Consider the following 12993-nt stretch of genomic DNA (forward strand, 5'->3'; position numbering starts at 1 on the left):
ACTGCTTTTGCATCATATTTTATTTCAGATAATGCACTGTAAATAGTATTCCTCACTGAACTTTTCCAGCCTTTTTCCAGTAAACCACAGTTACTAGAGATGAACACAGGATGCTCCTTTTTTCATTTAAACGAATTTTCGTACATGTACCAGTTTCAGATCAAAAACTCTTGAAAACCTTGATACACTGGTTCATATATAAGTACAAGCTCTAGGATAACAGATGAACTGAATCTTGATTTTTTTATAAAATATTTATTCTGCCCATGCTATCGGTGCCTAAATTAAAGTCCTCTGTTTGTGGAAAAACTGTCAGAAAAGAATAGGCGGCCTGTAAAAATGTTTTCCCTTGAAAATTGGTCAGCATTGTTATGGATCAATTTTGTTTCTCCTGTTTGCATTGGCAGATTCAGGCTTCATTTGTAGCTCTCTGTGCACTTTCAGTTTCGCTCCATAAATTATTTCTTTTAAATAAGGCTCAGATACAGCCTAATTTACAACTAAATCAGCATGAGAGAGCTCTAAGGCAATCCTGGTCTCACTTGTTGTTCACTCTTGTGATAGAGGCTACTGGCATAATCAGCTGGTGAGCATGTGTTTTGGACATTGCTCCTTCTGGGCCAGTCCACAGAGGTTATGATTTGTTACAGTCCCCTGCTAAAAATATTGCTTCTTAGTTCAAGCTGTGGCAATTTACGTTTTCAGTTTGGTGGGACCAAAAGTTCAGCCCCAGGGTATCAGTCAGGAGGGGAACTATCACACAAGCTTATTCAAGCTTCAACCCCCTGTGGCTGTCGGACATGTGGGAAGAGCTTCCTTTGAATAAAAATAATGCATAACCCTTTATGAAAAGGCCCTTCTCGTCAGGCAGTTCCTGCATTTTTTTTAGCTCTGGAGATTCCTGGCTCAAACCCCCGCTGTCGGCCAAGGCAGCAGCTTCCTACCAGGCATTGCTGAGAATAGAGGCTCAGGCCACTTACATCTACTTAGCGCGTTTAAAGAATTGTTAATTGTAGCAACCGTTCTCACAAGTGGGATTTTATTCTGAGAATGAATATCTTGGCTGCCTTGGCAGAATTATCACTCAGTTTAAATTGGGAAATATGAGAATGGCAAAGCTGCCAGTATTCTCCTGTGCATCTTCATCTTTCCTGGATACTCTTTTTGGTGCCACTTTGAACAGTGGGATACTTCTGAAACATGAGTGTGATGAGTAGACGCCAAGTTTTGAAAAATATCTGTCAAGGGTGATGAGCACAGTTCTTGGGGGAAGAACTCTTGTCCTGTAGTGCTTACAATGGGGATATTCAGTGTGCACTGGGAGAATCATGTGTGTACTAATTTTGTCCTACAACCACTTTGCACAAGTGTGAATGGTGCAAATCCAGATGTGGTAATAAGGATTGTACATGCAATCCGTACTACAGCCCAGAGATTGTAAGAATCCACAGACAATGTAAAATACAGGGGAAGGAATGACCATACATTTGTGTCCTTTTCTTCGTCAGTTCAAATATACCAAGGTTAATTGTCAAACTCTATTCTTACTTGGGGGACAGTAATACTAAGATGCAACTTCCTAATTTTTTTTGTTCTTCATGCTTTCCTTTTTTTTTCAAGATAATTTCATCTTCCCAGTTCCGCTGACTACCCTGGGTTCATCTACTAGGCCGATATAGCATAATTGTCTCTTTCATGTTTTGGAGCTTTTTAATGAATATAAACATATTACACTGGTAGTGAGAGAAGTATTAACTTTTAGACTCAGGGAGGACACTCAACACTATCATTTTTATTGTGCTTGCAGTTTTAAATTATTTTAAAAATACCCAAGGCATAACGTGGTCAATGAATTTTGCTTTAAGAACAGATAACACTTAGGGCCTGATCGCGTACTGTTCTACGTGTTGGAAAGCCATTTATACATAAGTAAAGAAGATGAAAACTGCTACCAGGTAGTTTGCCCCTTGCATAACCATAGATGCTTGCACCAGAGCAGATCAGGTGAGAATCAGGTAGCTTGAGTCAAGATTACAATTTCCAACAAAAATAATATTTCCATTTTATTGTAATTTTAAGGGGAGATCTGTTTTGTGGGATAATGTACTTGAATAGTAATTTCAATGTAAAATAATGCAAGACTAACTACAGAGACAGCTTTTCATGCTGTTATTTAAACCTGCTATTTGCATTTATATTGCTTCATATGATGGAAAGTGTTTACACGGTATTTAAAAATTTGGGATTGATGAACTCCTAAATATACCTATGGGGTTTGAGCAAAATGCTTCTTCTCTTTCTTTTTGTGTAGCAGAGTGAGAGACTTATAAGGAAAAAGAGATTTCATTGTAAAGTACCCCTTAAAATTTATGGAATATTAAACAGAGAACTAAATGAAGCTGAAATAATTTAGACACTACCTAATAGTAAATCAAACGTTATGGTAGTTTTCTGACCCTAGTAAATTGTTTCCAAACTGGCATTATAGCTGAAGTTTTCCAAGAATCTTGATTGGAGAAAGGTATTCAATAACAGCTCTTGGCTTGCATTTCTTTAAAAATATAATATTTAACATGTAAACAAGCCAGTATCTTGTCTAGAATTAAGAAGCAGATTCAGGACTTTCCAGGTCTAAAAAGGGCGTCGAAGGTTCATCTCTACAATGTACAATCCAAGTTAAACCTACTGGAGATGTGATGTTCTTCCAGAGCAAGGACCAGAGGTTCCTTGTGAGACTTATCTTAATTCTCCTCTTTCTGTCTCGTTTTTGTGTGATGACATTAGGCTGCTAGAGTATTTGGATTTTTTCTTCGTATTGTAACATGTGTAGCTCAGAAATGGTGAATCTTCAAAAGTGAATCTGTTTTTCCATGTATAAAACATCTCACAGCATTTCATGCTTCTCAGCCTCCAAATGGAGATCTGTGAGATTCAATCACTTCACCCTGGTGCAGGAGCTGTAGTTTTTCAGAGGTGAGAAGGATGGGGTTTGATTAAAATTGGTTCTGAAATAAGAGCATCAGTTTTGCATATTTGGATCCGTGCTGATTCAGCAGAGACTTAATTAATGATTTGGTACTCAGCTGCTTTGATGAGCTCACTGGGAAACACTCCATGGAAACAACCAGCCCTGGCTAGTGTGAGGGAGGAGATGGGAGCACCGGCAGTGGAGACCACAGCAGGGAAAAGGGAATGAATGGCTTCAGGTGGAGCCACTGTCAGGCAGAGGGAAGACTACAAGAAGTACGGAGGCCCAGGGAGACAAGGGAAATCTTGAGCTTAAAGCAGGGTGGCAAGGAGACAGGGGGAAGTGGCTGAATACACAGTGTCATCCTTCTGATTTATAACAAGGTTCAAGCATAGCCTGCCGTTAACATTTTGGGGAGAATTTCCAGTGCACATACAGTGACATTTCTGATCCAGGTGATAAAATTATGTTCTAAAGCTCATAAGGAGTAAAACTGAAGTTTTATCAGAGACATTGGCCTTGTTCGTCGTATGTAGCCATGACTGTAATCAGTTCCAGCTGCTTTTCGTAATCAGTATCTGTACCTGGAGTAACAGTTTCCCTGGAGCCACTGATCTGCACTCATAGAATCATAGAATATCTCAAGTTGGAAGAGACTCATAAGGATCAGCGAGTCCAAATCCCTGCAACTTATGTTCACCCGTGGAGGGTTTTGCCTTACCTGCATATTCAGGCAAACGTGAGTCGACTTGCACAGAATACCCTGCCATTACTCATTTGCTTCTTTATTCATTGAGAGAGCTTGTGTACATTTGTCAAAGTCATTTAAATCATTGCTTAAATCATTCAGAAGTCATGCTTATGTGCAAATACTTTCTAACATATTGCATATATTAAGTATTCATACCTCACAACAGCACCTTAAGATTGCCACAAAGCATTAGCATATATTGCTTTAACTTTGTTGAGAGCTTAGGTGGTTTATCCAAAACCTCTGAAGGAATCAATACAATTTGCAGGAATCGGCCTCAAGAATATCTGCAGACCAGAAGCCTGATTTCAGTTTCTGCAGACCTCTTCTATCCATCTGCTCCTTCCTTGTATTTGACACGCAAGTCTGTTGCCCTATTAACAAAGAGATCCATTTCAAAAGTACGTTTCCAAATTTGTCTCATTCGATAGTTTGAGAAAATATATGCTGTCATACAGCCTCACAGGACACAATGGTATGGTCAGACAAAGCATTTACACAAATGTTGCAACTTTGTTGACCACCTTTCCGGTTTGATTTATAGATGCAGTGACGAGCAGCGAGGAGTGGCAGCGTTATTGGCAGATCAGAGGCAGAGCTACGTTAGGGTGGCATGAAAGGTTGGCAGATAAGGCGAAGCAGGCTGTGCAGTGTGATGGAATAAGTGGAATCAAATTAATACTTTCCTTGGGCAGGAGAAGCCTGAATACATAGACGTACCCTCCAGAACACAAGCTTTCAGCTGACACCTCATTTACAAAAATCCAGGGCTCAGTGCAGAAGGACAAAGTACCCGTGGACACGCTAATGTCTGCATGTATGCAGGTGGCAGAGAGAATCGGGAGAGATCAGGAAGCCTTGAGGGAAAGAGCAGCTGACATCTGTGGTGGTGGACGGGAAGGGAGTAGAGGCCTGCAAGGGGAAGGCAGTGCTCTCAGGGTGGAGCCCAGCAAAATGGTCTCTGCTGGGGCATTTTTAGTAAGCTGAAGGGCAGTTAAAGCCTGGGAGGAGATGGGAAAGGAGACGACATGTGGCACCGTGGGGGCCTGGATGAGCAATTTAGTTTTAAGCTTCGTAAGGAAAATGCACATTGTGGAGATATTTTACAGAACGCTGTTATAAATCCTGATCATAATTTGTGCTCTTTATTAAAAAAACCAAAGAAACCGGAATGAGGTTTTTTCAGAGACCACCATAAGTAGTGGTGATATCCGTGGCTGTATTTTACAGCTGTGTGTATTCCCTGCTTACAGATAGTGCTCAACAGCACGAACTTATTTCTACAAACCTCCAGCTCGTACTTTTGTACCCAGTGGGTTTCTGCCATGGGAAAAATAAATTCTTCTTAATCACCGCTGAGGCTTCTCCGCCCCATTATTTTGGTTCATGTTGTTTATTTTTATTTATAGGCACTCATCAGCATAATGTACTGTTGCCTACAACAGCGGGATTTGTTGGATACCTTAGGACTATTTTTCCTCTTTGCCTGTATGTCATTCATAGCTTTTTATATTCTTTTTCCATTTGCAGGAAGCTTGGCAAAGCATTACTGATATACTATCATAATTGTTTTTCCACTGAGAAAAGATAAGCTGTAGCATCAATAATTGATGAAAGAAATATCCATTTTACAGAATTTTAACAAGATTGAAAAGAGCTAGATGCATATGGACAGACACATAGCTACCTATACTTCTAATGCATCACACAAACCTTGCAAAGGACATGGTATCAGATGACTGTACAAACTTCAAAAGGCCATGACAATAGTGTGTTTTCTCAACCACTTTTAAACAGATGCTTCTAGGATGAGATGTTCAACTGCTGCACAGCTAACACAGCTAGATCATGTGGCAGGTTAGAAAAATGTATTAATTGCGGGGTGAATTGTGGATGAATAAATTGTAGACGTACAAGTGGAAATTATCCTGTATGCCATGATTCACTATTTATTTCTGACATGGCAAACCAAGTTCACTTGAACAGAATCATAAATGCATTAACTGGCGGAAAATACCTACTACAGAGCATTTATTTTCCATTCAGACATTATTTTCCTTTCCCAAAAGTGGGCAGGAAAATTGGAGCTGATCCCTGCATCAGCTGTCCTCTGCCCATCCTCCGGCATGCTGGGCCTGGGGCGCAAGGGGATGTGTTGCCCCACCACTGCAACCACCAAATACTGACCACAACAGCATCCTTTGGGACTGGCATCAGTGCCGCTCATGGGAACTGGAAGTTTTTCTGGATTGAAGGAGCCATACCCAACTCTGTGTTGCTCCTCCTCTGTTGGTATTCGGGGGGACTAGAGACTCTGGTACAGAATTTAGGGACTCTAAATGATCATGACCTCCCACTTATTTGCTGAAAATGACATTGCATTGCTCACCTGTGCTCAACACTGTGCTCACTGCCTCTTAGATAGGGAGGTGGAAGGGAAGGGTGTCACCTGTTTCCTCAGTTCAGCAGCTTTCTTCCTTGTCCAAGTTCATTGCTTTTAAAGATCACTTATCCAAGCGGAAGAGCCCCACAGTTAAGCATTGCCATGATTGCAAAACTGTGCAAATGACTTTGGGAGGAAAAGTTTAAGGGAGAAGTTGTAAATAAGCTCTCTGATTCCAAAATGCAAATAGTTCAGCAGGTCAGAACTATTCTTGTGATTTTAGCAAACTTCACGTGTAGGTAGCAGACAGAGAATCCATCCCTTGCCCTCTCCCTGCCATCGCCAGCAAAATGGAGATTTCACTGAACTATACCATCCTTTAAAGCACAGCTGGTTTAGAGGGAGAGGAAAATGATTGATTTTGCCAAATACTGTTTTTGTACTGGATATTGGTAGTATGATAACCCTGTTTGTAAAAGTATTTAAGTACTTGTCTAATTTTAGGCAGCTGAGTATTGCCATTTTTTCCTAAGATTATCACATGCTTAAAATGAATACACGCTTTCTTAAAATATGTATGGGTTTAGAGATTTAAATACACCCACATTCTGCTGATGGATGTCAAGTCTTTTGAAGCAATTTATATTTCTTTTTTTGCCCCCTAGGTGGACACCCATGGAAACATTCTGCTAACATCGCTTGAAATTCACAACGAGGTGGCAAGCAACGAGGTCACCACCAGCGTTACGGATGCCAGAAATTCAACGATATCCTTTGACAACTCAGGAATCCAGTACAGAAAACAGAGCTCACATCGCGAAAGCCTTGGAAGGCGTTCGTCAGAAAGAACAGGCTCCCACAGCAAGAGGGGCCATTTACGAAGAAGGTCTTCGCAACTGAAAATAAAAATCCCTGATCTAACAGATGTGAATGCCATCGACAGATGGTCAAGAATGGTGTTTCCATTCACATTTTCTCTTTTCAACTTAATTTACTGGCTATACTATGTTAACTGAGTGACTGAACTTTTTTAAAGGACTTCAACTATAACAAGTGAAGTACTACTTGCCTGCAGAGTTTATATATATATTTATATATAAAAATATATATATATATGAACTTTTACTATGTAGACCATACTCATGTATGTGTGAATACATATAGCAAAGAACTGTGTGTGTATAAAAGCACACACTGCAAAGCAAAAGTAGATGTATGCACACACACATGTACCCATTCGTTCTGAGGTTATGGACACTTTAACATAGAATGCACTTCGGAGGAACTTCTTAAATCGAAAGGCAGGTGTCGTCAAAACAACAAGCCTTGAGAAAGTAAGTGTTGTATATTATCACTACAAAACTTTGATTGTCATAGAAATTTTCAAACAGCTGTAATCGTGTATAAAGTCAGTATTTAGTAACATTGTTTGTAAATGCTGCCATACACACTAATCATAAAGTGGTAGAGTTACGCTGCTAAGTTTAAAATAAGTCATTTATATTGCAGATCCATCAACTATGATTTCACCAGGCCAAATTTATTTTTCTTCGCTAAAATTTATATATGTCATAATACGTTTTTTTCCCAGTCCTAAATGGGCATTGTTTTTAATGATCTCTTGCTTTCTCTTCTGCAGTAAGCAAGCTGATCACGGGAGTGTTGCTTTAGGTCTTTGGAGACGTATACATGTTCATAATATTTCAAACAAGCATTTTAAGTGTCCATCAACAGTGAAACGAATCTTTTGTAAGTACTGTAAATGTACAGCACATTTTCCTTCCCTTGGACTGGTTCCAGCTGCCATGTCATTTTGAAAGAGAACAGCACATTTTTAGTATAATTTAGCTGAGAATTCAACTACTATCAATGTGTTCTACATCTGCTGTAGATTTAAAGATTGTTATTCCAGTGAAAGCATAGAAGATGTCTCAGGTTCTTTGCTACTTCAACATGAAACCACCTAGCTGTAGCCTTTTTTAAACATGCATTCACGTTATTTAACATTCTTATAACATTGTATGTTAATGTAAAATATATTTGCATAATATGCATATAAGTATATTTTCTCAATATTTTTCTTCCCTGTGCTTGCTATTGTGACCGCATGCTATGTCATATTTTTGTTTCTGTGATGTTACAACTTTTTATTCTCTAGAATTGAGCAAATAGAGCACTTCTGATACTTTGATTCAGTAATGGAGCATTTTCATATTTTATTTATATAATGAAAGTATATTCACGTACACTTACCAAGCTAGTGTGCTGCAGTCACAGATCACAAGAGATAGCAAACAGTATGTTTTTTTCAGCATCACCTATGTTCAAACATATCCTTCATGCAAATGTGACCACTTTGGTTTTCATCCCGATTCATTGCCTCACCGGGATTCCAACTTTTTTCAGTCTAGTAGAGTGTAGTCGTCAAGGTATGCCAATTTCAGATCTGTAAACTTAATTTGTTATTTATCAGAACTAAACCTTTCTAAAGAAAAGAAGATATATTTTTTGTAAACAGTGTTTCTATCATGTACATTCACAAATAACAACAGATACAGTAGCATAAATAGATCTAAAAAAAAAATAAATCAGGTGTGGCCCCGCCAGTTCTCTGCGTGTAGAATTCCTCTGGACATCGATGGGAATTTTTGGCAGGTAGAGAGCTTTGGACGCTAGTTAGAGACGTCTACGGGAGAAAAATGTGTGGATATGCATCTATCAAAAACACCGAAAAGGGATGAAACTGAAAAGGCTGCCTTGGCTCTGTAATGACCCGTGTTCTTGCTAGTACTTGATTTATCTCTGAGTAGAGCAACGATACTTGTGTTGCTGCCCTGCACGGTCCATTACTGTTCCCACCCCTGACTATTTGCTGCCAGACTGTGAAACTTTGCTCTGGGCTGAAATTCAGCGTAGACGAACCAGGGTTGCGAGGTCTGCGTTGCAGTCCCGTGCCCGGGGCCGCTCCCTGGACGGGGACGTGCTCCGCGCGGAGCTGCAGTGCGATCCCCGGCTGGTAGCGTTCACCCTAACCCCCGCTGCTGCCGGCGTGTGCAGGATCAGCACCGCAGTCCTGCTGCATCCTTGGCAGTGGTGCAAAGTGGCTGTAACTGCAGTTTTTAAGTACTGTATCTGCAGACAACTATGCAGTATGAAGAGCCTCGAAGGAGCCCGTATAGCTGGAGCAGAAAAACTTGGGGTTTAAAAGCTCCTCAGTATTAGCTCCCATTGGTAAACTGCAATGTATTATGAGCTCTCTAATATCTGTTCAAACTGTGAAGGGATTATAGAGCACGTTGTCATCATTATAATCAAAGTAACTAAACAATTAACACTCTCCCAAGGTACATATTTGGTAGAATTGTTGAAAAGCCCTCCCAAGATTTTATCTTAATTTCAAAATATAATTAAACAAAAAACCCCTGATTTTAATAAAACTTAAAAATGGTAGGCTTTGCTTTAGAAAAATTACCCTAACGAAATGATCTTTGAGCAAGTCTTTCAGTAAGTTCCCTTAAGAACTACCCTGAAAAGTGGGATTCAAGAAGAGAGTGGTTCCACCCTCATGATTTAATGACAGTTCTCTCTTTTCTTCAAGCCCCAGCTCCTAGAAATTGTGCGGTCAGGCAGAGATCTTCAGCAATAAGAAGAGACTTTTTAGTTGTGATAAAAATGTGCACTACAAATCCCACTGAAATCGGTTCTCCAGTGGCTTCAGCCAGGATTTTCAAGCAGATGGAAATTTACCGTCTGACCAGAGCAAAAAGGCAATGTGCATTTTCAGGACCCTGCGCGGGCAAGAGAACTGAGTGAGTCTCTGAGGACTCTCGCTCTCTTTCCCTTTGCACAACTGGAAGGCAGTGTGTTACTGCAGCCCCTTCATGAAACCGTACTCCCTGCTGCCTTGCCTCTCATCGCAAACAGCGGGCACTTGCACGTTTCAGCTTTTTCACGAGATTTCATATTCATCAGTCTAGTTGAGTTCCATGGGGCACAAGCAGCTCGAACCTTGAAGAAATCCAAGTCTTGGTTTGACTTGAAAAAAGCCAGGAAATTCTCACTTAAGGTTAACACTTCATCTTTAACACGCATTTTTGTGCCTTTTTTTGCCAATTCCCTTCCTCCGGTCCCAGCACCACTTCTTACACCTAGACACACACACACACACACGCACACCCCCCATGTGTTAAGAACAGTGTTTGCCTTGACCTCCCATTTTCTGGCTCGTGTCCCTTTATGCTAGCTGCAGTGTATGATTTTATCCATAGATGGTTTTAAGACTAAAAATGGTAATTTCAACCAAATTGCACCAGGGTAATGTATTTCATAGCTAATTAACTCCTTTCTAACTCAACACAACTATAAATAACATTTACACATCATTTGTTTGTAAAAGGCATTAAAAAAAAAAACCTGGAACTATCTTGTGTTATAGCCCAAAGGGTCAATAAACAGTAGAAATATTATGGTGGTTTAACTCTAAGTTGATTTCATCCCATTGTAAAGATAAACTAAAATTCAGTCTTTTTTGCTTAAGGCACATCTATGTATTTTTGGTATTCTTCAGCAGTGAAAAAAAAAAAGAATAGCAAAATGGAATGATGAAGAGATGCTTTATGAAAATATTGATGAATGAATATTCATTTATTAAAAAGGATTTAAAGATTAATTGCTTCTTTTTTTCTCGGGGGGGAGTCTGATGACTATGTGTTTGGCTAAATGTTAATGTTTAATTACATGTTAAATATCATGTAATGGTTAGTCTTACACAATTTTGAAGAAAAAAATCACGAAAGCATTTTATTATTGGTACACAAGGAGCAAAAGGGATTCTTAAGCCTTAAACTACTGTATTTCTTAGTGTTTTCTATGGTAGATTAAGGAAGAGGGGAAAACGATATCCACTGACTTAGCACGATTGTTAATGGCAAACCAAGCCCTCTTCAAGCTGGGGCATTGCCTGTTAAGAGCAGAAAGTTTGTCCTCTGCTTTACATGAAAGCTCTACCTGCCCAGGAGGCAAAAGAGCTTTTGATATCAAAACAAGACAGGGGTGTCCTGTTTGTTTGTGTCATTAATCAAGTCATAAATATTTCAAAACCAAACAAAAAACCCCTTTCTCCAGCTATGCTAATTGTATCAGGAATGCTAATTGTGTTCCTTCACTTTTTATTGCTAAGTACTAGTAAATTATTTTAGAGGAGTCAGGATACGGACAGATTCCAAGAGGAGTTTTTAAAGCCCCCTTGACAGGAGTTCACCAACCCTTTCCCCCAAAACCAAAAAATATTCTGAGGGTTTGGAAAGCAGACCATCCTAAACCCAATTGCCATGCTTTGCGCTGGAACAAACTGTCACACGCTTGCTTAAATCTCATAGTAGCTAATGACACATGTCACAACTTTTAGGAGTAGATAAAATATTCAGCACCGTAGATGTAATTGCAAGGTCTTTGAAGACAACTGCAAGGCTCCCTCAGATTTCAGCATGGTTTTGCTCACTTTTAGTGACGCTTCCCAGATCATAAGTAACATCTATTATCTATTTATTCCAGTCCAGCATGTATTGCAGAGTAGAAAAAATTAATGATGTACCAAACTTAGTTTTGTGATTGGGAATACTGGGTATTTTGGAGCTGATGTATGGATAAACATTATCAATTAGTTGCTTAAGTACTATTAATCATATTAAAGGAGTTCAGGTTCTGTTAGAAATGATTGGACCAAGTAAATATGGTCCTGTTATTATCAAGACTATTTCTATAGATGTTGGTTTTGTAGTCACAACTGTCACAACAGCAAACACTACCTGCTAACAGAAGTACAGTACACAGCTGAAAACTAAACTAAAAGCAGTGGGAATCCCAAGGCTTCTCTGATCTTTTTTTGAACAAAGACAGAATCTCTCGTAAATGCCTTCCAACTCCTCCAAATACAGCATTTCTAAAATTATTTCAGATTTTGGGTGTTTAATTTATGTGGTTCTTATAGCTTGTGAGGGCCTGACTTGTGGACGCTGGACATATACCTTCTGAAAATCCAACCCTTTGGCAGCTTACTCAACATACAGCATCACTTGTCATACTTGAAAATGAAAGCCATGCAGATGGGATATGTATCACAGAATTACAGAATGGTTCGGCTTGGAAGGGACTGTAAAGATCATCTAATTCCAACCCCCCTGCCATGGGCAGGGAATGTAATAATACAAAACAAACAAGTACTGCCCCTAAATCAGCCAGAGTTTAAATTATTGCCTAATTAACTGAACTTTAGGTAGTGCTTAAGCAAGAACAGTATTTATTTGGACAACTTTTGCAATGTGCTATGCGGTATGGCTTTGCCCCGGCATTGCAGCCTTAGATAAGCAGGTTTTGTTCTCTCCCTGGAAACACGGGAAAACCCGGAAAGCGGCTGCCCAGGCCAAGTTAGCCCCTGCACTGGCGGACCTCCAGCGAGGCACCAGGAGAGCACCTCCCTGCGCTTCCCCTTACAGAGCTGCCCAAAGCCACTCGGGTCCCTGCTCCCAAGTCCTCTTTGGAGGCACCAATCCCTCTCCTTTGACTCCAGAGGGAGCCTTAGGCTAAACTCTGAATTATCCCCCAGCTTACCACCACGTTTGGCTTCTTTCAGATGTTATTGCTCCTGCTGCAAAAACCTGGAGATAAAGTAGCTATTATCCTAGCTGGCAGGAGGCACACCAGCAAACAGCACGTGTACTCAGGGCTACGATACATCACGGTAATCTTTAGGTGATTCGTTCTGATATTGTATTTAAATCTATTTCAGTTTATGCTCTAGCCTTCAGGAGTTAGCACACTCGTCTCCAGGTGCTGATGCTTTTTGTATGTATATACTTGGGAGTCTGGGACAGAGCTTGGGGTGTTTTCTAA

General features: G+C 40.0%; 1 protein-coding gene across 1 annotated transcript in view; it reads left to right on the top strand.

Annotated features, from left to right (window-relative positions):
• The window catches only part of GABRB3 (gamma-aminobutyric acid type A receptor subunit beta3), a 115223-nt gene extending 104492 nt beyond the window's left edge, over positions 1-10731 (top strand). The window contains exon 9 of the mRNA XM_054809374.1: positions 6768-10731. Within this exon, the coding sequence (XP_054665349.1) occupies positions 6768-7118 (351 nt within the window). The 3' untranslated portion in view covers positions 7119-10731. The remainder of the gene's footprint in view (positions 1-6767) is intronic.
• Positions 10732-12993: the final 2262 nt, after the last annotated feature.

The sequence above is a fragment of the Grus americana genome, chromosome 1, assembly GCF_028858705.1.
Source record: "Grus americana isolate bGruAme1 chromosome 1, bGruAme1.mat, whole genome shotgun sequence".
Taxonomy (NCBI): domain Eukaryota; kingdom Metazoa; phylum Chordata; class Aves; order Gruiformes; family Gruidae; genus Grus; species Grus americana.